This window comes from Odontesthes bonariensis, chromosome 15, assembly GCF_027942865.1.
Source record: "Odontesthes bonariensis isolate fOdoBon6 chromosome 15, fOdoBon6.hap1, whole genome shotgun sequence".
NCBI lineage: Eukaryota > Metazoa > Chordata > Actinopteri > Atheriniformes > Atherinopsidae > Odontesthes > Odontesthes bonariensis.
In genome coordinates, this window is record NC_134520.1 from 20,092,193 (window position 1) to 20,117,963 (window position 25,771).

Consider the following 25,771-nt stretch of genomic DNA (forward strand, 5'->3'; position numbering starts at 1 on the left):
GGTCCAATTTAACTAAGACTGAATATGTGATGAAAATTCAACTTCAGAGTCTACCAGTCTAATGGTTAAAAATAGCTTTATCATTACCATTACTGGAAGGGTAGGTGTCACTTAATTAACCCTAGTGTACACAGTGGAGAGTGAAAAGTGTGTGCAAGCCTTGCATCTTAAATTCTATGATATGTCTACAGTGTCACCCATTCACTCTTCCCTCATGAATTTTTCATTACAGTCAAATCCTTCTCAAAGATGGAATCACAGAGTTGGAGCTATGAATGATGTTCAGAAATAATTATTTTGTGTGCACACCTGATTAGTGACAGCTGTCCCAATGCCTCAGCTTTATTATTAAATGTACGTAAAGATATATGTACACTTAATACGTGGTCCGTTTGTATAATTGCAACAGGCAGACTAGCTGTCAGGGGTCTTTTGCTTCTGCTGTTCTTGTCGCCATCGTGGTGTTTTGTTTTGACTCTCAAATAGTTTTGTACTGTCACTAACTGGTGCTGTGTTGGACGGCTCTATTGTTCATATACATGTAGCTTTGTTGCAAACAGATAATCCCATTTGTGGCCACAAGGGGGCTCAGCCTACTCCCACTTGATGAGAGGTGGTTATATCTTGTACAGGCCATAAAAGAACAGTGCATGTCTATGGATTCTGCAAAGAGACTGTACAGTAACACACCCAGACCAAGTCCGGATATAAAGCTCAGATTTTCTTCTCTCTAGAGTTTCTCTCAGATTGTAGCTACAGAGGCTTTTTGATAAAATGCAAGTAATCACAATAGCTGCAGTAATTGACCTCGACCAAGTGAAGTGTGCAAATTAAAAGAAAAGCACTGAGGGGTCAACACTGTTTGAAAACACTCTCAGCTCAGCGGGCATGTGAATGCAACCTGCTTTTATTGACCACCTTACAACTACGTGTAAAAGCAGACAGTTGTATTTGCATTCTAAGCACACTAATAATTAGAGGGTAGTCACATCAAAGCCCTGCGAACCCCTTGATCCACTTTTGTGCTCATCAGGAAAAATCCTGCTTCTACCATTAAAAACAAATACTTCTGCATATAAATATTCCTATATTGGTTAATCAGTTCAGCTGACAATAAGAGTAGGTGTCTACATTGGAAATTAATGGGATTTCTGTGTATGCCTTGACTGATCTGAGGGAATATTTGAGAGACATGAATTATGAATCCTATGCACAGATAACTGTAGTAATGAAGCCGAAACAACAACAAGAAACGGTACATATTTAAAGAGGCTACTTCCTTTGTGGACATGTCAACTGGGCATTAAAGATTCAGACGCTGTGATAGCCCAACATTATAGAGGACTGCAAGGCAAATGGGTTAGAGTCCACAGTGTTATCTGGTCAGCATTACGGAGCTGATGATGCTCGCAAGAAACCAGAGCTGCCTGAGCAAGTCTAACAAAATGGCACCAACAGTATAAGCTTTACAGTGAAGAGTCCATAAACCAACTTCGAACACATCAAAATATCCTGAATTCTTTATGTAGCATATTCAGAATGGTAAAGATTTTCACATGCATAAAATGAACAAAAGCACACACGCAAAAGGAATCATTTATTGCTTCCAGCTTTACATCTGTGGCAGCCTTTTTGATTCCACAAAGCAAAATTCTAACGTCGTCTTATTAACCACATGTAACCGTAATGAAACCTCTGTGTTGTGTTAAACCTTGGCTTAGGCAGCAAAATCCCCAAAAATGAAAAGCAGTCTTCAGCAAAACTGCAAAACATCACTCAACAAAAACAGCACTTACATAATGCAAATGTTCCTTTTCATCTGTGAATAGGGGAATGGGAGGTCACGGGAGTTAACTAAACCGGTAACCTGCTGTGGTTAAATTCACCTTAGCCTATGCTACCATATTCATACAGCTGCCATGTAACCTCTGATCCTTGTCCTGTCTTTATGTAACCAGGGTGTTGACATGAATTAGGATATAATTTATCAGAGTGTAACAAGACCACGGCAGACTGTTTAGTTGTCCAATACATCATAGTTAACCAGGTGTTTAATCAAACTCCAGTCGGAGTCGGTTAACTGGAGACACTGATAAAGAAACAGCATAGTGCAACAACTGAAAGACAATGACTGTCATTAATGCAAAGTGAACTCAGAGATCTGCTTACTGCTGGATGTCAAGATGACTGGAAACAACGTCACCTCTTTGTGTTTAGTACACATCTGAAGTTGTGCTTGGTCAGCCTGAACTTTTCATGCACATAATTGATGAGATCCAGCTGGTGCCTCTTGCATATTAGATTAAGTTTCAACTCAAAGCATCTAAATGTGTTCTTGGCCATGCTTGGAGTGAAAGTCGATCTGTTGGCAAGTCCACAATTCTCAGCAACATTTAGTTAGATTGCAATTAAAATTTGTGCAGGTAGTTGTAGTTTTCAAAATAACAGAGAGACTGACTTTAATCCTCCCCTCAGTTTTCCTGTTGTGCAGCCATGAAGACGAAATTTTTCTTTTTTACTGAAACCACAACAGGAAGCATTTTTGTAATATTTGGCTTAAACATTCATGAACTGCCAACTCTTTGATGCTTTACTTATCATATAGTAAAATTCTCTGATCATCTTATCTAATATCTAAATTCATCATTAAAAATATCAAAAAAAGGTCCAACAACCTCATCAGCCTCAGCTGTACTTTCTTTATAAATGTCATCGCGCAAGCTAAACAAACACAGCTGTAAAAAACACATCTGCTAAACATTAGCATGTGTGTTATCACGTTGATGTGATGTGTATTTAGCTCAACTTCAGCATGGCAGAGACTGGAAAAATTATGACAAACTCTGTGACCTGAAGATAACGGTGACCCAACAGAAACGCACATATGGAAATCATGTAAACAAGCATTACAGTAAATAGAAATCAGTCTATTAACATTGACATATCCAGTTATAATGGTAATCTTATTATACACTACATTTCACAAAAAGATGATGTATTCCTTATTCATGTTCTAAGGCACAGCAGAAGCTCAAAGGAAAACATGCTTGTTGGAGTGTGACTGGAAAAAAATGTCTGCCACTCCGGATCATTTGACATAATTTGTTTGCTCTATTAGCTTTTTGTCATTCTCTTCTGCAGCTCTGCGGTTCACTGCTAATGACTTGTCCTCCAAACAGCAGAGCTGCACCATTTGCTAAATCAAAATGAACCGTGTTTTGTTTGAGGTGACCTCATAGAACAAGAAGATTTTAAGTTTTAGGATACCAAGCTTTCTGGAGACAAATAGTAAATAAAGAAAAGGATAACTGTCCCATGAAAACATAGTGAGGCCAAATAGAAGTACAAGTATCAGCTCTGTAAGAGTTCATTACATCCACTGAGGAGGTGTCACAGATCGTGGAGGAATAGGAGGTTGAGGACCCAAATGCAGGACCTCCCAAGGGAGGCGGCGAGGACAGGCAGTAATGACGAAGGCTTTATTCAAATAAACAGAAGGTGCTGCCAAGGCAAGACGTAAACCAAAGACATAAAGTAAAATAACTTACTAGCAAAAGGGGTGACAGACTGAAACAGGGGCAGGAGACATCAATGAACTTCCAAAGAGCAAAGGAAAACCAAGAGAAAATATGCTGAGACAATCATCAATGGAGACCAGATGTGACAAAAATAAGCACAACAAAAAACACAAAGGGACAAACTACAAAATAAAACATGAAACAAGGATATTAAAAAGCAAGTTATAAACCAAAAAGACACAAAAAAACATGGCATATTGCGTTTGGCTGTTTTTAGCTGGATTAATGTAAAGAAATCATTGTAGCTTTGCATGAAAAATGTATCCAGAGGCAGCATATGGCCCATCTTAGAAGTGATTAACTTCCAACTGTCTGGATCTGGTTTGAGGAACTTTATTATAGAGTCTTTGCAGAAATATTGAGTCAGTGATCTCCAATAGAGAAGTAAAAATGATCTGATGCCAGACTTACAACTGAAGACCAAACCAATGATGGTAGAGTCAAGTTGAAGCTTAATGGAAAAGAGCCACTGGAATATCAAAATAAGGATTTGGTATTTTATTATTTTGAGATACTAAAAATGAAACACTTTTTCTTTTTGGTTGAAATTTACTGTATCTATTTTGCATTTTTTGTGCTCTGTCTTATTGTCTCTATTTATCTGTCCATCTGTCTACACATCCATCTATCCACCTCTGCCATAAGCTTATTTTTGAAAACATACACTTTCATATTGCCGTGTGATACCAACTGAAGGTCAGGCCACTGTCAGGTAAACAAAGCTTGATGATGACATCATTGCTCTCTATTCCACAGCAAAATCAAACAGACAACAGACAGGCTGACAAATAGCCGAGGACTTAAGACTCCAATTTCTGTTTGAATAGAGGTGCAGAATTGTGTTGACTGTCACTGTGACCTGTTGCTGTGTAACAACTGGCTGCCTGGACATCACCGGGGAAATGACAGCTACATTCTGAGGGAGTGTGTGCACATTTGTTTCACTGTGCTTGAGTGAAAGAAATGTATCATTGAATTTAAACAAGAAAAAAACTCTGACATGTGAGTCTCTGTTATATGTTACACTGTGTAGGGTTTAATGATTTGAACAGTGTAGTAGCTACATGTAGTTTTTCTGGGACTGTAATGATCAGAGATCTTGACAATTCCCAATGTGCTTTTTATGTTCGTGTTCAGCTGTCGTATTTGGAGACAGTTAAACCAACTGCAACATCACTGATACACTTGTCAGCAAATAGATGATACATTGGGGCAAATGTAGATTTAAATCTTTAATCACCACATTTGTCAGGTATATATTTAATCAAGGCATGCTCATGGCTGGAAAGGTAATGAATCTTTTTTTAATTTTTCAATTCATCTAAAGTATTTTAGCACTACTTTATCAGCTATAAAGCCAGACATAATTACATTCTGATATAACTCAATGTCCTGAAAAGCTTCTCTTTTTTTTTTCAAATTATCGCTATTACTATCTGCACAGCATCAAATACTGACATGCAATGACTGAATTATAGAATGAGTCGAAAACATGTTTGATGAATCCACAAATTGGACTGTTTAAAAAAAGCTTGCTGTTTTAAAAAAAAGTTTTTACACTAGTAAAAAAAAACTCCAGCTGCTGATGGCACTACATAAATGTGTTCAGGTCTGGTATTTCACAAAAATAGGTAAATGATGCTTGAGTGTGTTGACTAGATTCTTGACATACGATATCTTCAGATATGTGGATTGTTTCCACGCTCCCCTGTTATGATCAGTGAAAAAAAATCTGAGGGTACCCACAGATACATCGGTTCCTATCCAGAGTCAATGCAGGATGATGTTTTTAACTCTCTATACTTATGAGGTTTAAAAGTGAGCGCTGAGACTTGAGAAATGCATCTAAAATACTGTGGATATCATTTAATCAAATGTAAAACATATAACACACATGGGTGTGTGTGTGTATAAGAGGGAATGTTGAAATACAGCCTTTAAAATTCATGTGATAATCATGCTGATTCTCTTGCCGCTGGTTTAGATTTGTTTTTATCTGTGGGACATGGAGTATATCAAAACGCCACACATGGGCAGGAATGCTGTGTCTCTGTTGTGGTACTGCACACACTACACGTTTGAGTTTTTGATTATTGCCACATAGGAGCATCATTAATATTGGCAGTCAGTCTACGTTAATTACTGCAGAACACATATATATAAATATTTCATATTCTCTAAGGTGTTGAACCACAGAACATAAAGAATAAATTAAGTTAAGGCTGCACACACTGATGTGTTTTGTAAAATACCTCCTACCAGGTGTGATCAGTGGTGATAATCAGACTGCGCTCCTTGATTTTTTATTTACCTCTTAATATGGATATCTAGAGAGCATTGCATGCATTTCACTTTTGTCTCATGATGTGATTTCTGGATTTTGAGATTTTCTAATAAAGTTTTGATGAGTTGCCTGCAGCTTTAACTCATCTACTCCTCTTAATGGTATAAACTCCGTGGTGTATATCAGATGTCCAGATGGAGGTTCAGTCTACTTCATTGGTAATGAATTCTCATTGTGATTCTCTTCTGCTCATCAAACTCAAATGAGTCTCTGGAAGCTCAAGTCAGGGTCAGTGTCCAAAGCATATGGTCAATGAGTTGAAGTGGGGGATTTTCTTCAGTTAAAAGTGGCAATATAAAGAAAGGGTGACTGGATCACAACAGAGTGAACACAACAATCAACCACTGAGATTATTTCCAATATGCTGGCTGATACAACATGGTGTACTTGATCACATCTTGTTTGTCAAAATAGGTGAAGTTTCATGGTAAATAAATTGTTCTGCTTTTTCTTCCTGGAAGACACTAAAATTTAACGTTAAAGGTAATTATATTTAAAAGACAGGCATTGCAGTCAGTACACAATTCCCTAGATAATAATTATTATTATCAATACTGTATATAGACATTTATTGATTGGTAAGGTATTACACATTATATAAAGAAGGGACTCTTTTCCAAATTTCACAACTTTGATCTGGATCTAAAGAGCAACTTGAGATTCCTTGCCTCTTTGCATATCTTGGACAAAAAAACAAACAAAAAAAAACAAAACACTGTTCTAGGGATGTTTCTCATGTGGAGCAATGCTGTAGAATACACAGACACAGCCTATTGGCTCTGTTGGTCAGTGGTCAGTAGAGGCTATGCAAATATTAAAAATGACAATTGTCTTAAGAGGAAGTATTAGAATCAATGTCAGTATTGAGAGGCCATTAAAATTTTTAATATTTTGATATTTTAGTGCACAAGGGTTGTACTTCACATAAAAACTGTTCTATATTTCATACTATGTGCTTTTCTACGAGACATTCACATTTTGCACATACAATTGGTTTCCACATCCTAAGTCAGTAAAACTGTAAAGACTTAACCCATATGCAAAATCATTTACATAATTACAGTAAAACTCGTTATTCTGTGCAAGAAATACACTCTAGGGCAACGTGTCTTCTCGTTCTTATCCATAATTAGCTACCTTAGAAACTAGTGTACATCTTGCATGTTTTTAGTTATATAATTACTTCTTCCACTAATGAGGAAGACCTGGGAACAACAGCTGATGCAAATAACACACTCTCAGACATAACGTGCCTTTACAGGGTTTTGCTGGGGTCAATCAGAATAAACAGAAATGTTTTCAGCATAACCAAGTCAATTGAATTTCATATAAACACAGTAACTTTTAAGGTACTACAAGCTTTCACAAACTAAGCTGGAAATAGCTAAATAACCTGCACTTTGGGGAATTTCGAGTGCAATTTTCCGAACATGCTTGAGAGTGAGGGAAATGTGCTTGTGTGCCTCCTTGTGGAGCGTTTACGTCAGCACTGGAGGAGGCACCAGAGGGCTGGGTTAGAAAGGGTAGTTGACAAACAGGAGAGAGGAGTGCACTAAAAGAAGACAATGAGCGACAAAACATTTAGCCGAGAGAGGAGGGGAGAGGGAGAGACGCTGAAGAACTGGAGTGCGTTTACGATTAAAATTTAAGTCACGAAGATTTTTTTTTGCTATCTCCTGGAAGGACTGCAAGGCTTCGCCTATCATTCACAAAACGGTGCTGGTTAAAATCCAGCTCCATCATTCAGTGAAGAATTTGCAAGGTTTTGAAAAGAAAAGTCCGACCCACGTCGCACTGCCGGCGCGCTTGACTGTCACGGCTCACTGAAATCCTGGATGAGCGCAAAGTGTCAGCTTCAGCACCTGAGGAGAGGACAGCTCCTCTCTGTCTGCGCCTTCGGACCTCCTGTCCGACAACTCTGCTGCGGCTTTTCATGTCTACACTTCCAGTCTGACACTCTGCTCTTACCTGCTGCAAGTCTGGAAAAAGTGTAAAGATCCGCCGACGGAGAGATCCGCGACCGACTGTGTGCTCAATATGTACCAGGGGCATTTACAGGTAAAGTCGAGCTCTGTTTATTGTTCATTTAACATGAAACATGATACGTGGTTGTGGTGAAACAAACGAACTGGTGCGAACAGGACGCACTTCTTGCAACCTAGTTTAAGTCAAGGGCATTTTTTACCCTGGGGGCATCAAGTAATCAAGAGGCAAGAGGAGATTTCAGACCTCTGTTCAACTGCTTTTGGATTTTCTCCTTTGGCTAAATACACAGCAAATGCAGGCACATAGTTTCAGCTTGAAGGAGCTGTGAACGCACGTCCTCTACTTAGTCAGCTAGCTACATTACTTTCAATATTCACTGGGAGGAGAGATACTGAGAGCAACTACTGCGTGCCTACTGCACGTGCAGGTTCAAGACAAAGGTTAAGTCAACACCAGGGCAAACTTGGCGGTGCTGCACATCATTACTTTTTTCATACTTTTGCATAAGAAACGCCGGCTTGACGTCATGCAATCTGACGTCAGTGTTCATACTGCAAGTTGCAGCAAAAGAACGGACTCAATTTTAGTTGAGGCATTAAATATGTGAGGAGAAAGCACAAAACATGACAAAATAGCCGATAATGAAAAATCCTGCCATGCCTTGGCTATGTTTCTTCAGTGGGTTCAGGAGGTTGCAGCAGAGCTTCTAAAACTGCATGTTTGATCTGGTATAATCACACGCTGTCAGGCGCCAATCTTGCCAAACAATAATCCCCGAGTGGTTAATGAAAGCCTCTTTTCTATTCTAGATGCATGAATTGAAATTTATACTGTTGGTTGATACAGACACTCCAGTTCTCAGATATATGATTGTGTAATATAAGACTGTTCCTGAGTCAGTCCTCTGGAGCATTGAAGGCTAAAATTGAATATTTCATGATATATTACTCAAGCCGCAGTATTCATTGAAAATGCATGAAGAGGAGGCCAAAAGTTCTTGTCTAGAGTACCTCAAGGGTCTTTGTTAACAGTTACTGAAAAGCCACGTACATTATATTCCCTTTAATATATATTTTCCATGTTTCATCCATGTTTGAATTATTACACACTGAATGTTTCTCATCACATGCATGCAAGTTGTATCACTCTGTACAATGTTAAGATCATATCACAAACAAGATAATGCTCCTTCTCAGCCATTATATTGGGGTAATTAAGCAGAGCAGATGCTCTATCTGTCAGTAATTAGAACTGATGCCTTCATTTTGCTGCTGACGACCCTTTCTTCACTAATGTCACATGAGTTTGCTGGTGTGCGTGCGTATGATATCTGAGCTACTTGAATTTCTGATATCCCATTGGATCTTTGTCAGATATAGAACCTGAAAGTTATGTGATTGCATACATATGTGGGGAAAGGGAGGGGATTTTTGTTTTATGATAAGCACAGATAAATATGCTTCACTTATAGAGCACCCTGGTAGTAATGAAGCGCCTGTATAAATGCATGAAAAAAGGCTCACACTATATTTCATTATTATCTCGATTTAATTGTACAAACATATCCTGCAGGTACATGCTTTTAGAACCTGCAGGTTTTTCCAAGAATTCTGAAATGCTGTTTCTATCTTATTTTATGGCAGATACATGGTAAATCATTACATGAGTGCCGATTGCATCCACAGAAATTTTCTTTTTTTCTATCTCCCATTGTTGATGTGACCTCTGAATGGAAGCTCAGGGCATAAATAATTGACAGCTGTGGGTCTTTATAGATAGGAATTTTAAATGATGCTCATACATAGACTTCTTGATTTAAAGCATTGGTCATGTGCTCTGAGTTATCAGATTTCCTTTCCCAAAGTTCCTACACTTGTAAGTTGGCCTTTATTTATTGTCAGTCAACAAGATTTGTCAGCTTATGAACCCTGCAGCTCAGGAGCCAACTATCTGGGGGAACAAGATAAGGGTATTTGGTTTCCATCTTATTTTTTCTTATTTTATAACTCTTTCATTCCTTTGATAAGCTGTTGATGTAGAGTTTAATCAATGGACAAGTAAGGTTGTTCCATGCACTCACTCATATGCTATGCAGAAGTCTTATATGCACATAATGATGCAGTTTTGGAACAGATATCGTGGCATTAGCAGGGTCTTGTGAACGACGCCAAACATTATCCTCAAGGTTGGTGTGGATTGGACTCTGAATGGGTAATGGCAGAGCTTGGCATGATCAGTGCTGCCTGGCAGAAACACAATGCTGGGCTCAGGTCCTCTGTTTTTTAAGTCATTCTTTCTCTCTTGAACGTGTCAACGTCCTCTTTTTGTAACCAGTTTGAGTTATGCATGTAACTAATGCATATATTTTGTGCGGGGAAGATTGATGCAGTTAAAGAGAAGCTGTTCAGAGGTGTGGATGTCAGCCTCATTTCTCTTTCTGCGAGGGTGCAACTGGAGATGCTGTGAGGTGAGCTGATTCAGCACTGCTGCTCATCTTTATCAAACAGAGCGCTACAAGACATATTGTTTCAGTAACTCTGCCACATATATTTACTTTGATATACTGCAGTTAAGAAATACCTTGAGATTGACTCAATTTATATTCCTTCAGATGACAAAGTTCTATGTTATTTGACAATGTAGAATATCTGTAGTGTTTTTATTCTGCTTTGGTATTCATATTTACAGTGACTCTAATCACAGGAGTGCTTGTTCTGTGTATTTAAAAGACAACCTGGTCTAATGAAAGCGATGCGCTTCAGCCTTAAGATATTTGCTCTGTTAAGCACAACATGATTACATAATTTGATTAGCATATTCTATTCCAAGATCTTGGATGGATGCAAGCATTGATCATAAGTAGTTCAAGTCTCTTAAGATCTTTGTGATTTGCATTACTATTTCATTAGATTTCAGACAGTTTGTTTTGTTGGGTGAACACTGTTATCCCACAGCCAGTGACACAGTGTCTACTTGCCATGTTTTGTGGTCTGTTTAGGTGGTACACATTTGAAACATCCTGGTACATCCTTTTGTGTTTTTAGTTTTGAATGCCAATGTGTTCAGTGCTTTCCCAAAAGGCTGTGCTGACACAACAAAATACAGTAAATGCATGTAATCAGATGTGTTTAAAGTTAAAATAACATGCCCCAATGATATAAACATATACCCATCAACTGGACAAAAAATTAAGAATTTTCTTGTAAATTAATCTTCTTGAAGGGCTGTTATAATAATAATAATAATAATAATAATAATAATAATAATAATAATAATAATGATGATAAGAGAATCAGTAAAAAAACAACAACTGAGCAGTCGATTAAATTAATCAGCTGACATACAGGGATGAGCGTGCCTCACAACACCTCCAGGAGTCTATTCAAACATGCTCCTAACACTGTAGTACACAAGTTCATCAATCAAAGTCAATAAGATCATCATTTGTTAGACCTCGGATTCAGGTAAAGCCTCCTTCCTTTCTAATGCTGACAGAAAGTCTTCTCTGACAGCCGTGGTAGTCATCCTCAGCCGTGACAAAGGAGTCCTGGAAGCTTTCTTTTAAAGTCTCCTTGTTTTAATGAAGCATGGTTTTGATTAAGAGCAATTTAATAGGCCTGACTATTTCAGGAGCCAGGATAATGAGTTAAATCAGGTGGTATCCGGCTGGAATGAAAGCTCCACAGACACCATTGCTTTCCTTGTTGAACGTGTGAGTCCACAAGAAACATAGCTGTGTCACTGAATTTGGAAGCCCAGTTTCAGTAAACTGTGAGAAATTAGCAAGTCTCAACATATTTGACACATAATTTCCCCCATCTATTTTCCTTTAAGTGGATGTAGACTGTTAACATCATCACATCCCCACTGCGTTATCAGTTTCTTAACCGGTTTCTTCTTCAGGAAGAAAAAGTGTCTGTTTAGGATTCAGACCCATTATCCTGCATGATTTTAATAAGTTTCATTGTCACTATTTCGAATATTTTTAAAAATATTTGGAAGCATTTGTGAGTTTTAACTAGGTTTAAATGCGCAGTATCAGTCTGTAATTATAGACTCGATGTGTGGCTGACGGGAAGTCAAAGTCGAACCTTCACAGCACAAATGTGCTGACCTTCACAGCACTCGCTTAATGGGGTTTCTGCAATAATAGGAAGAGGGAGATATGATGGAACTAGTTTATAGTGGAGAAGAGGGGTGAAAAGGTTATTTCAAATTAAGGTATGCATTGTACTGTAACTCCAATCCTACAAGATTTTGGATTGAGAATCAAAGCACAGCAGAGACGGCATCTCTGATTGGAGTTTGGACTATCAGCAGGAGTGTCTGAATAAGTGTGAAATGTATTGTGTAACTTCATTCACTCTGCTGTTTAGGAATTTAATCCCTGTTTAATATCCTGGTTTAGCAGTGACAATATCAAAAGCTGTGATCGGACTGAAATGACAAGATGTTACATCATTGATCTCTTCATGGAGCGGACAGTCAGAGAGGTCGGGGACTGTTTTATACAGGTACATGGAAAAAACTAAATATTTAGGAAAATTTTGATGTCATGATGCCTCTCTAATTTTAACAACAATGTATTATTGTCACTTTATTTATTTATTTGTTTTTAAATCAATTACAATAAGCTGTTGTAGTTGTATTTGGTATAAGAAAATGGTTTGCACGAGTCATTTATTGATCACATGTATGCTCAGTCTGTGATCAGAACATATCAATAATTCTGAGCCTTTGTAAAAGAAAAAAAAAAAAGCTTGTCTCATTCTAACATTAAACTGAGCAGCAGCAAAAGAACCCACTCTCACCTTGGACAGTGGCTCCAACCGATCCCATTAACATCACAGATCTGAGTTCAGAAAAGTGCAGTCCAAGGAATGGCTAATGTACTGCATAGAACTGACAAGTTCCCAGGCCTCTGGTAGAGGACCCGAGCTTGAAAGGGAGGGGGTTAGGGTTAGAGTAGTAGCTGATTTGATTTGACTTTGATTGATTAAATATGTGCACACAGAATATGATTATTAGAACATTAAATTATACTTAGACTTTGAGAATAAACTAATCTCTTAGAAAACATACGTTGCACAAAATTTTAAAAAGCATGTCTCATTTTAAGATTAAACTAGGCTGGAGCAAAATAATTCACACTCATCTCCACAATGTTTGGAAATGTATAGCTTCAAACTGTACAGTATCTGTGCAAGTCTTTAATCACAAAACGTTGAAAACAAAGACTACATGTCTGACAGTTTTCATTGAATGACATATTTGTATACACCATACACATTAAAGTTTTTGCTTGAAAATTAAACAGATTTAGGAATTTATTATGCTTAAAGGCCTACAGAAAGCTGACACTACACCCAATACATAATGATAATACATACACAGAGGAACAATAATGATCATTGGACTCTACACCAAAACATTTCATAAACGCATGAAATTTGCGATTTTGAATTTGCCGCTAGGAAACCTTCCTGGAATTCCAGACTGGGGGCGGGGCTTCCGTGTGACGTCACAAGTGCCATGGTTTTTCCTGGCTGCCTCAGTGTTGCCAATTTAGCTAGATTTAGCGACTTTTGGCCATCTCTGGCGACAAAAAAAAATAATTTAGCGACTTTCGGGCTCAATCTGGCTGAATCTAGCGACAATTCAACTTGTTTTGTGAGTGACAAATCAGTTGCCCCGCGACACCATACAAGCCGAGACAGAAGCACTGCAGGACGGTGGCAACCCGGCATTTCCTGTCAAAACCGCAGTTTCAAGCTAGCTACAACGAGGGTAGGTTCACTTCCTGTTTTCAAAACAACAGCACGTAATGGCTTTCCCTATGATAAAAGGCAATGGGTATTTTATTTTGTCAAAATAACCGGAAGTGCGTTGCTCACTGCGGCTAGCTTTAGCAGCGCCGAATTCGTCGGAACAAAATGGTAAACAGCCGGTATTTTGTCAGGTTTTCAACACGTTGGGGATCTAAACGACTACTTTCTCACCTGAAAAGTTTCAAATGTTGCGGGGACAGAGGAAGCAGAGAGACCTGCGGTCGGAACTTGTGTCTGTGCCTCCCTGTCCGCCTGCCTCCTCTCTGGTGAAATCAGCCGGAGCCATCCCGCCGTGTTCAGCTCCCTGCGGTGCGGACACTCAGGGGGAATCCACCTGGCGGAGAGCGGACACACCGCGGGATGGTTGCCCTGAAATCAGCCGGCAGAGCAATCATCAAGAGCCCCGACGTGGACATGATCGCTCTGCCGGCTGATTTCCACTCTCCACCTGGCGGAGAGTGTGTTCGCTCTCCGCCAGGTGGATTCCTGTCCGACCGCAGGTCTCTCTGCTTCCTCTGCCCCCGGTGGTGTGAGCTGCTGGTGCTGAGGACAACACACACACTTCGTACATCTACTCGCAATAAAAACTGCACTGAACCCAACGTTTTATATTTCCAAGCGACGTCCCGCGGCACACATCGAAATTTGCCGTGAAGAAGCTGTCCAGGTCTGGCAAACTGCTGGCTTCGCTACTAGAACTACTGGTGATTGTTCCAGCAGCTGGCACTCGTGACGTCACGCACCTGTCGTTCCAGTTTGCCAAATTCGAGTCAAATGTGGTGATAGTTTATTGGGCCTAATCAGGACTATCCAGGGGCCTAAAATTATTTTAAAATCATAAAAAAAATTCCATGGTATATAAGGAATCGATCTGCTATTTCAGTTTTGTGCAAAAAATCACCTTTCTGTAGGCCTTTAATTCAGTTCATGGATGCACCACTGTAAATAAATTACGTGATGCTTGCGTGTTTATGTGTGTGTATTTGTGAATACCAAGCAGAATACTTAAGAGCAACGTCAAAGGTAATTTGATCAATTATTCATTAGAAAGGAATGAAGTACTGAAATGTTGTACGACATAGTTTTTTAGGTAAAGGGAACAACGACATCAAAGCGGGGTATAGAAAGCTGGGAAAATCAGGCAAAGGCATATTGTATGAAACCCTATACTTTCAACAGAAGGGACAGGACTGGAAGAGAGTTGTTTACCTATAGCAGAGCAGCAGTTCATGAAGCTTGAACAGCATTATGAATTTCAGACTAAATGTCAAGGGACTGACCTGAAGTAATGACACATCGCAAATGTCTGCACAAACTTTGTCAAACAAAAAGCCAGCATCTTAGTTGCGCTTTAATCAATGTGAAGAACCCAAATTCAGTTTCATAGCTCTACATCATCATCTCTTTTAGTAGATTTCCTCTGGGTGCATTTCTGCTCCACAAACGTTAACACGACTGCCCTCTCAGCCTCACACAGAGTGTCCCCTGAGCTACTGTACAAAGCCACATTTTTCCACCAACAAAAGTAGGACAAGCTCCAGCATCTCTGTCACTAGGTGCAGAAGAATGGGTAGCTCATCCATCTCCAGCCCAACCCATTCATAACAGTCTGCTCCAACTGGGAATTAATTTACTCAGTAAACCAGGCATCTCCAGGCCTCAGTGCAGAGACCATGTGGCTGGTTCTCCAGGGAGGGATGAGCTTGCATGGATGAGAGGTGTTGATAAACAAATATATCCTTCATTGTGCCAGATGTGAGCAGAATTTTCACCTTTAAGGGAATCGGTGATGATTTAGAGCCAGTCTCTCCGAAACGAAATTCCCATCTCGTTCATTTAAGGCTGTTTTAAACACTTAATTTGATATTTTACTCTGTTTCCACCATTCCTTACATGGGATAGAGAAAATACTTTTCCTCTCATCTCTCAGGACTGAATAGTTGGGTAGAAATTGTAATTTTAAGCTCAATAAAATAGTTCAACAATCACTGGATTGCATGGACAGATAACAGTGAAAGCACAAATATTAAGGAAAACATTATCTAACTCCATATATGTCACAAATAAGTTACATTTCCAAGCTGTTTACTAAGACAAAACTGGAGACTGCTGCTGAGAAGATTTCTCCTGCCAAGGCTCCGTGCTTCTCCAAAAATATTTGAGCGAATATCAACATAAGGATTATTAGATAAATTGGCTGCAAATTACAATCTAGTATAAATAATTAATTATTTTCCAGCTTTAGCAGAACAATAAAGTTGAAGAGTTACGTTTCATTATTATTATAGTCTATTATTGCTGTATCATTACTGGTATTGAGAATTGAGAAGAACTGAAGAGGCACTGTCAAGCCCTCCAACTCTGAGAGAGGAATAGAATGATCTAATATGTGGCATCTTTCATGGTTTACAGCTTAATTTGATTGTAAAAAATCACACACTTCACCAGCTACTGAAGAACTCAAAGCCACGGTATGAGAGAACTCAATTTAAAAATACAACTATACCAGCACATTATAGCCAAACTAAAACCCAGGTAAAGGAGTAGATGAGTAAAGTTTGTCATTTCATGTGATTAATGGACTTGCTGATTGACTTGTATGTAACATACAGTATGTACAGCACTGAGGTGTGTCACTCAGACACTGGTAATGAGAAATTGCAAATTTGTAGACGTCTGATAGTTTTAAATAAACAAATTAAATGAGTGTGGTAAACTGTTTTGCAGTTGAATCGTTAACATAAATCAATTCAATCAAATTGAATTCAGTGGCCAATCATTTTTTCACAACTCAAAATGTGGTATTATTGTGATCTTAATATAAACCGGTGCAGCCTGTCAAATGGACCAAATCATCATAATTTCTCATGTTAAGATTTCTCGATTTGAAATGATTTATCTACTTCAGTCCACCATTTGAAAACATTAAACTCACTGATTCTGAATAGCTGTTTATCCATAACTTTTAGAAATGCTTTGGAATGATTAAACTTACTTCAGCTACATTTAGTTACTCATTGTGACTCAGTTTACTGACAACACGTTTTTAGGTAAAGCAGGAACAGATACTCATGGATCTATTATAGTGGAATTTATTCCTATGTATACTTCTCAGAATAAATCTGTTAGTGACTCTCTTCCTGTTTCATTTGCCATTGTAGAGGATTATTGAAGACCCACTGAGATTTAGAAAAAAAAAAAAAAGACCCACTGAGAAAAAAAGAAATCAACTCAATTGTTTTTGTTGTCATTTAAAATTATTTTGTTCATTCGTCAATTTCTTTTTTTTAATATTGAACAAAAGAGGGAACAACAGCTTATATATGCGATTTGTTGTAATTTTCAAATGACTTGATAGACTCCTTCCCATGCTCCTCTGGCCATTGTGGAAGTCCCCCCATAGTACAAGCAGCCCTGGATGTGAATCACTGCTTTAAGGGATATAATAGTTTCACCGAAATGAGAACAGATAGTGAAGAAAAGACCCAAGCATTAAATCAAAGTAATGGGGTCTATCTGTTAGGCTGTTACTACTTGATGAGCTAATGAAAAACTGCTCTCATCTTCATCGTGGCTCATTCTCACTGCTATGTATAATGTGAGAATTCATTTTTGGCCCCTGAGCAAGAGATACTCATCTTTTGATTTGCAGACTCTCAACATCCTTCTTTCTGATTCAAACCTACATAGCAACTATCTTCACCCTCAGCCTTACACAACAGCTCTTCCTCTCTCAGCCAATGATCAGATAATTGCAGGTGAGCCCTCCACATAAACCAAGGTCTCCATATTATCTCAGCAATTACCATTTACCCACAAAACCAATTACATCCCTCTCATGATCACCATTTATGACAATTCCAATACTCTGTCACAACCCTGTACTTTCAACTAAGCACAACCCAGCATATTACAGCATGTTAGTTCTAGCTGTGCTAATTCTAAATTTTGAGAGCTTTGTGTCACATGACTACTAATTCCTTTCTAAAAACACTTGTCTAAGACCATAGTAGCAAAAAAGAACCCTCAATGTTATTTGTACATGCTGAAGACTTGATAAACTGGGGGGTATAATGATACTGTAGCTTAAAAATGTGGCCATTTTAACACTTTGCAAAGACACCCAGTAAAAATGGGAATATGCAATTTGTTTAGTGTTTGGTGGTGGGTGAATTTACAGTAGACTCTTCTAAGTGCTCCTTTGAAGGAAAATGAAAGTAAATGAGGTCAGCGAGATTACATTTTTGCACTTTCGTGCAGTTGATGAGTAAGTGTATCCCAAATCTTTTATGTCAGGTGTTCTATAACTTCTAGTTTGCTGTAAGCAGGTTCGAGGGGGATTGCCAGGCATTTCTATAATTACCTCTCATTGTAGTTAATGAATTCCTTAGGAGAATATGAGGGATGAATACAAAGCGGAGCTTAAATAGGAGTTAGGTGTACAGATGGGATGCATCTGTGTTCAAGGGTACACCAGCTGAGAGGTCAGATGGCAGGAAGGCTTTTTTAGCTGTGCTTGACCAACTTCTCACCTGGGGCAGTCCTATAGGCAAATCACTATGCATCTCACTTCATGCTTGTCCACGTGCAGGTACAAGCTTACCGTACCGTAAATACACATGCAAAACCTGCATGCAAGCTTGTGCATGTGTGCTTGTATGGCATAAGTCGCTGGACATACAGGCATTTTTACATAAGTGTACATAATGAGGACAAGGTGTGAATGTGTGATTCATATATCTCTTCATGAGACTGCCATGTGCCAAAGAGGGATTCAAAATGCCTTACTGTCCTGGCTTTCTGCTGATGGCTGGACAACCACTATCCCTCAATCCCCCATAAACACGGCAGCAGGTATAATTGAGAGAAAGGGCCAAATGGAGGAATTTGGATTTAGCCTATGTACCTTTGCTGTGTCTGTGATTGACTTGGTGGCATGTTTTCAGCTCTCAAAAGGGAGTGGCCAACAAAAACTCTCTGGATCCCAACTTCATGGGATCAACTTAGAGCAGGGATGTCAAACCTGAGTCAGATTAAATGGATCTCTTCAAAAGATTGTTAAGTTCCGCACAAACCAGCTAATGAGGCATCAATCTGAATCAGGTGTGTTGGAGCAGGGAAACGTCTAAAACCTGCAGGGCAGTGGCCCTCGAGGACCGGAGTTTGACATTCCTGCTTTAGAGAGTGTTAAGGGTGGGACCATGACAACAGAAGTTATACTCTTCAACATTTAACTGATAGCTGTCAGGCTCGTACATTTGAATGCAGTTTAGTACAAAATTCCTTGGATCAGTACATCTAGTGAGCTAAACAGAGAATGTCAGAAGTCTACTCAATACATTTACATACTCAGCAAACTATGTGCTTACCACTTGAATAAAAAAAATTAAGAGAATGTTTTTGCCATTTGCCAGTTATTTTCTATCAGCTACTGAAGCCAGGAGGGTTCGACTTGTTATGCATTTATGTAGCATTTCATTTTTTGTTTCCAAAACGTAGCCCCAATTATAGAAAGCACTGCAGGCATGAAAACTGATCACCCGAACCTACAGGATATGTCTAACAACCTCGACTCAAGTCTGACCCAGTCTGAGCAGTAGTTATTCCTTTTAAGAAAGAAATAATTATATCCTGGCCTTAGGCACAAGGAACTTTATTTTTAAGTTAAAAGATAACAGTCTCTTTCAGGAGAATACCCTTTGACATAATTTGAAGGATTCTGATTGAATCGTTAAATTTCGTTTCAGGGAGTTTTAAACCTTTGTGAAGCATGATTGACTGAGGGGGAGAGAAGGAGAGAAGGTAATGGATCGTACTTTGAGTGGGAGCGAACACCTAGTGTTTCAATACAAAGTGGCATTATTGCATAAAGAAAGAGAGCAGTTCAGACAAAAAGCAAAACAAGGGAGCATTTCTTTGTGTCCCAGGGTGAAGGGTACCTACTCATTTCTAGACTGCTCATCTGTGGCAAGAGGAGCATTGTTCCATTGTAGCTTCCAGTTCTCTCCCATCTCAGTTTAATCCATCACTGACAAAAGCAATGAGAGTGTAGGATCCTCTGTAAATCTGTGACAGTGTCTGTATACAAAGGAAGGCGCCTGTGCTGCTTGTTGGCTATGAGAATGTGTAGTTCAGTTAATGTAGATACCAGACTGTGTTGATATCTTTGACAGCTGACGCTTTCTTGGTGTGTTTAAATATAGTTTGTTTGTGCATGCTCTTAATGCATGCTCATGTATAAGGTTATTGGACAGATTAAACTGCACAGTCCCTGTGGCACTGTTTCCAACATGACAGCCGTTTTACTTGTAGATACTGAGATGGCATATTCAGTAAATGAAAGCCAATTGTGGCTGCGACAGTTCTCTCTCCCGTCTTCATAGTCGACTTTATTCCCTTAGGGAGCATTTTGTTTAGATGAGTTTGAAAATGAGCACGACATCTTAAAAATGCAAGTTGGTAACTTTCTTGAAGCATAAGAGAGGTATGTTTTTTTCATTCATTGGAAGCAATTTGCTCTGATCGCGAACTAATGTCAACATGTCAGCTCTTGTTAGGAACAAATTAAATTCAATGAAGGTAATCTGTCCCAAAATTTCTCATTTCATCGTGGGCTGAAAACCAATTCATGATTGTAATTTAATTAGATTTGTGTTCAAAGTACATGAATTTCAGGTTGGACTGTGGGACCGTTTCACAAAGGTGTATGAATTTACAGAACATAATAAAGAGATCGCATTCAAATTAAATCCTGTTGTACTAGATTGACAACATGGATCATCAAAACAGAAGTATACATCTGTGCCTATGGAAAAGGAAAAGTTCCTGCAAACCAAGGTGAAGATATAGGTTGAGGTTTCATTTCGTTTGTGTGTATACTGAATTATTATAAGACGTGAACATGAAGAGACATTCATACAAGAGCAAATACACCTGAGAAGAAAAAAACGCAGTTAAGTCTGAACTTTTGCTGGTTCAGTTTATAACAGTACAAATCCAGCCCTGATGCCAAGGTTCTTCATGACTAACAGATCAATTAAACGTCTGATAAAATGCATTAAGAAAAGAACAAGGTTGTATCACAACTGACTGAGGTATTTCCCGTCTACTATTCACATAGCCATCTGGGAGATACCTCATATAATCTGGCACAAAGTCAGACTTCTGCTCTGCTCAGCAATCTCAGGATTAGGCCTACTGTAGACAACACCTTCCACTGGTTCACTATGAAGTGTGTGTGTATGTATTTTTCCAGCTATTTGAGTGACGACCAGTGTGAGTTTTAGACCACTGGAGTGAGAACCTTTGAAAAAGTGTGGAACATTTTCCGGTCCTAACTTCAAAGGGCTGTTATCAGTGCCTTTTGTTGTTTTTAATAAAGCTACCAAGACTATCTCTGCCTGTCTTCACCTCCTTCCTCTGAAAGTCCTTAATTTAGGTCCAAAACTGCAGTAAAACTCAACCCTGACAGCTTATTTCTTATTACAATGCAGGTCATATTAGCACAAACCTCCTTACCTCTAAAGTTAAATATTTTAGATGCAATTTTCAGTTCAGGTCAAAAAATACTTTATCAGGTCTATTCTGATAAATCAACTCCTCCTTGAATCTCATAAAAACTTCACTTTTGAGTTTGACTACATACAAATTTGTTGTTGTTTTCTCATCGTTCAGGATCAGACACATTTATATCATTAGGTATTATTCCAGAAAACGCAGCTATGTGAATATAAACTGCTTGTTCTTCTCTGCACTAACGCACACTCACATGAAAGTCTGTGCAATGATATTCCAACAGAGGTCATGATGTTAAACAAAACAAATTCACAACATAAATCCTCTGCAAATTCCAGGCTGTATGACTAACAACCAAATAATTGTTTTAAGAAATGTGCAGTTGCTAATACAAAACATATATTTCAACATATTTACATAAAATCAGATTAATAAATAGCCCAAATTTTTGCTATTACAAAATTCAGTTATGTAGGGTTTAATGGCATCAAATATGCTTCTGTAACATTCCAGCTGATTAATGCTGTACCGTATAAGAAAGTCATGGGGTTCATCCATGCACATAACCATCATCACTAACTGGAGTCATCTGGATTGATGACTGAATGGAAATAAACTCACAGTACAGATAATGCATCACGATCCACTTCTATTTCTGGTCTGTTGGTCCACTCCCCTCTCTATGGAAATTAACATGTAATGTAACTGGACCATTTGTGAAAACCTTTTAAAAATATTCTTAATTGAATTTAAGAAGCAGTATAAGACTGACTCAACAAATTTCCTTTTGAGCTGAGAGCTTACACATAATGCTTATCCTGTTTATAGTTTATAGATAAGCAAGCTCTTGAGATAGGAGTTGCATTTCTGTAGTACTTAAAGCATACCAGTAGCCAGAGGAGTATTTTCTCAGGCTTCGCACTGCTGTTCTTCTTGTTGCTGAACCATAGAGAATAAAGTGAAAGGTCACAGAAAACAATCAGTTGCATTCAGTGAGGTAGTAAAACATCGTTCCACTCAAGGAATTCAAAAGGACTCTCCTAAATTGACTGTCCAATCACTCCAAAGTGGTATTTATCCTCTTATTCCTTCACATTCGGGAACTTTCAAAATATTTAATCTGCAATCGAATTTAAAGGTATAAACAATGACCCCATTATCCTGCGGTGGTATTGTAGAGGAAAGAAAGTTGTTCCACATCCTTGATCCCACCATTCTTTGATTTAAACTCATAAAGAGACATCAAGCTGCCCGTGACCTTTTAACTTTAAAACTTTCTTCACATATCTCTCACGTCACCTCGCCCAATTTCAAGAATGCTTTCATGTCAATTAAAGCCTATCTGTCAGTCATACACCTCAGGGTACCCAGACAGAATACAGCAGGAAAGGTCAGTAAAAGGCCTTCACTATTGTGTTCGGAGAAATGACGAAAAAGAGACGAAGAGATAATGTTGACCCGAAAATTCCCCCAGTAAATCAAATCTAACTTACTGGGGTTTTTAGTTTTTGTTTTTTAAAGTTTTGTTTTTGTTTGTTTTTATTTGTGTTTTATCATAAATGGTCAATCCAGTATATATTTTGAGAATTTCATTCACAAAAATGTCCAGCCATGCAAGCAACTCATCCCTTGCACTGCATTAATGTCTATGAATATTTTATGGCAAAGCATTCTATGCTGTTTGAGATATTTCAGTTTGAACCAAAGGGTTAAACAGTAGAGAAGCAAAGAAGGTGCCAATTCTGTGTGAGTTAACACATCATGCGTGTGTAACAAAACTGGAACACTGTCCTGCAAGTTTGTAACATTCAACATCTAGTATTCAACAATTGGTTCACAGAAACATATTCAGGTTATATATTTTTGTCTCAATTTCTAAACAAACCAAACATCACATACTGAACACTGGAGTAAATTTATGTATTGTTACAATTCAAGAAGCTAGAAGCATGGGCCCACATTAGTATCCAAATAACAAGAGGCCAGAAAAAAAAAATCAACAAATAGAATAAGTAACTGTATGTTGATAGACCAGTCATTTAACTGTGTGATCATTTTTGGCATTATTGGAGTTAAAAGAGATGAAGTGAATTTTTCTATTAAGTAAGAGTTTTTGCACCTGATCTCAAATTTTCTGCAGCTGATGCGTCATAGCACCAATGCCGCAGAACTTAAAACAAACGTCTGTGCGTGACAAACAGTGATGAATGTGACAAGTAAGACATTTTGAAAAATTAAGAAGTGAAATGAATTTTAGCTACAATGACTACAAAAATAAAATAAAAAAATCAGATATTAAAGGTCAAATTGCATTTCACTGCATGATAATTATTTCAGTTTATTTCTCTTTGCATTGATTTGTTGCGTGGTCATTTCAGCATCAAGATACAGCAGAGATTGAAACTGTCCAGAATCGTAAAGGGAAAGTTAAAAAAGAAAAAAAAAAAAAAACCTAAGCTGTATGACGTGATTATGCATGCCTCACAGCCTCTTGTGTAATCAGCCCCGCTGCCCATATCTAATCTAGTGTGAGGAGCACTTTTCCTACCCCACCACACCCCAGATACGCACACACTACCAGCAGCCTGTTCTTGATGACCAGCAAAGAGATTGCCTTTTGATGATGAACTTCTCATTGTGGCAATATGTGCTGGAAATCTGACATTTACATGAGGAAAGCTACAACAATAGCCCTTCATCAGAAATAGCCACTCTCATCTGGCTGAGAGGTCTAACATGAGAAAATCATCATACTGAATATAATTTCTGCAATGATGAAGGAAGCTCTTAACCAGTGATTGGTAGGTCATAAGATATTTCACACCTGTTATTATTATCAAGTGTCAAAAAAAAAAAAAAAAATCAAAGAGGAAGCTTATTTGGTGCACAGTTTTTTGAGATAGAAATCCAAAGTAGAAATCTGAGATCCCCAGTCGCTGGTTGAGCATGAGGCAAGTCCCTGCTCGAACATTCTGGATGCTGTGCAGAGGAATTCCTTTGCTTAGTGACTACTTGTTTCTACCCAGAAAAAAAAAGTCTCTCACTGATACCATTCTCTAATGATTACAGATAATAGAGGTCAACCTATTTAGTTGAAATACATTCTCCAGCTCAAATTAGCTCAGTTTTCCCAGTCATATTCTTCCTCTGTTTTAGTCAAGGAGGAAAGACAATGCCATCCCTAGTTTATGAGGAGAAGCAATGAGACATGTCAGTCTATTCTTGATTTTACTATACAAATACATCCTGTAATAATCTTGCATAGCTTGAATAGCATCTGTTGAAGTGGGACTGTATGCATATTTGCCAAAGGGTAAGATTATAACAGATTAGCCTAATTACATGTGATGCTAATGGGCTGCTTTGCACTGATTCATTGTTTGACGATGATTGAAACTAGAGCTATGCTGGCTTGCTGATGTGGCTGGTAGCTGCTTATTTTTAAAAGGAGTAGTAATAAAAGTGTAATAAAGCTCCCCAAGGATACGACAAAAAGAACCACAATGTGACTAAATCTGCTTTAAAAGCCTTTAGGATGACAACAAACAGAGACAATAGAGCCAATGCGGGTAGAATTACTCAGTATCTTACCTTGTACAGCTGTTCTGCATGAACAGCGGAAAATCTTGTTTTTTGTTTGGTTTAGTGTTGGCAGTTGTATCGGGACATCAGTCTTGTTGTGATAAAGAGCTCAGGCTGGGATGAGTTTGGCCAAAGATAGAAGATGCAACACTGGCTCTGTTTTCAGTGTCTACTTTACTTGTAATAATCTGTGTCAGGCCACAGTGACCCTTGATCATAGTTTGATTTATAATCAGGATTTAAAAAAGGATTACTGCTGATTTTAACCTAATAGCCTAGAAATGTTTAATCTTAAAAGTGGGATACTGAGATCATGACATGATGTCACCTCTACATTTTGATTAAATTTCCTGAAAGACAGACTTAAAACTGTGTATTGCAGCAGTGCCATGCAGTGTTGCATTGGATAGTATCTGGCCTCCGCTGAGATCAATGATGGAGGGAGAGGGCATCTATCTTCTTAACACATTTCTTGTGATTGTGGTTGACAGATAATAAGCTGACTGTTGCTGTCCTTATCACACACACACACTTCGATGCACCGATCTGGTCACTTCCTCACTCTTATACATCGATACACACTCAGACATATGTAGAAAAACAGCTATTCTTGCCCATTATAAAGCATTCTCACAATGGAGAACCATCTATAAAAGCTGGCAGCTCCCATTTAAGACCTGCTCCTCTTTTAGGGTCATACTATGTTTTGATAGATTTGTACCATTAGAAAGTGATGATCACAGCATAGCCTTGATATGGTAGACTGCACCCAGTCATAAAATGAAATAACTTTTCATGAAATGCATATATTCTGTCATTATGAGAAAGTCTGCAAAGTCATTCATTCTATTGTGTCATGAATTAAGTACATGTGACAAGAAGCACTTCACTGTCAAAGACCTGAATATTTCCACTTTCAAGAGGATGTGAGGTCACAC

The 25,771-nt window shown here is 38.4% G+C and overlaps 1 protein-coding gene across 3 annotated transcripts in view; it reads left to right on the forward strand.

Moving 5' to 3' along the window:
* The first annotated feature begins 7,375 nt into the window (after positions 1-7,375).
* Positions 7,376-25,771, forward strand: part of pex5la (peroxisomal biogenesis factor 5-like a) — a 91,699-nt gene continuing 73,303 nt past the window's right edge. For all 3 annotated transcript variants that reach the window (XM_075485431.1, XM_075485429.1, XM_075485430.1), the window contains exon 1: positions 7,376-7,980. In XM_075485431.1, coding sequence (XP_075341546.1) covers positions 7,960-7,980 — 21 coding nt within the window. In that variant the 5' untranslated portion in view covers positions 7,376-7,959. The remainder of the gene's footprint in view (positions 7,981-25,771) is intronic.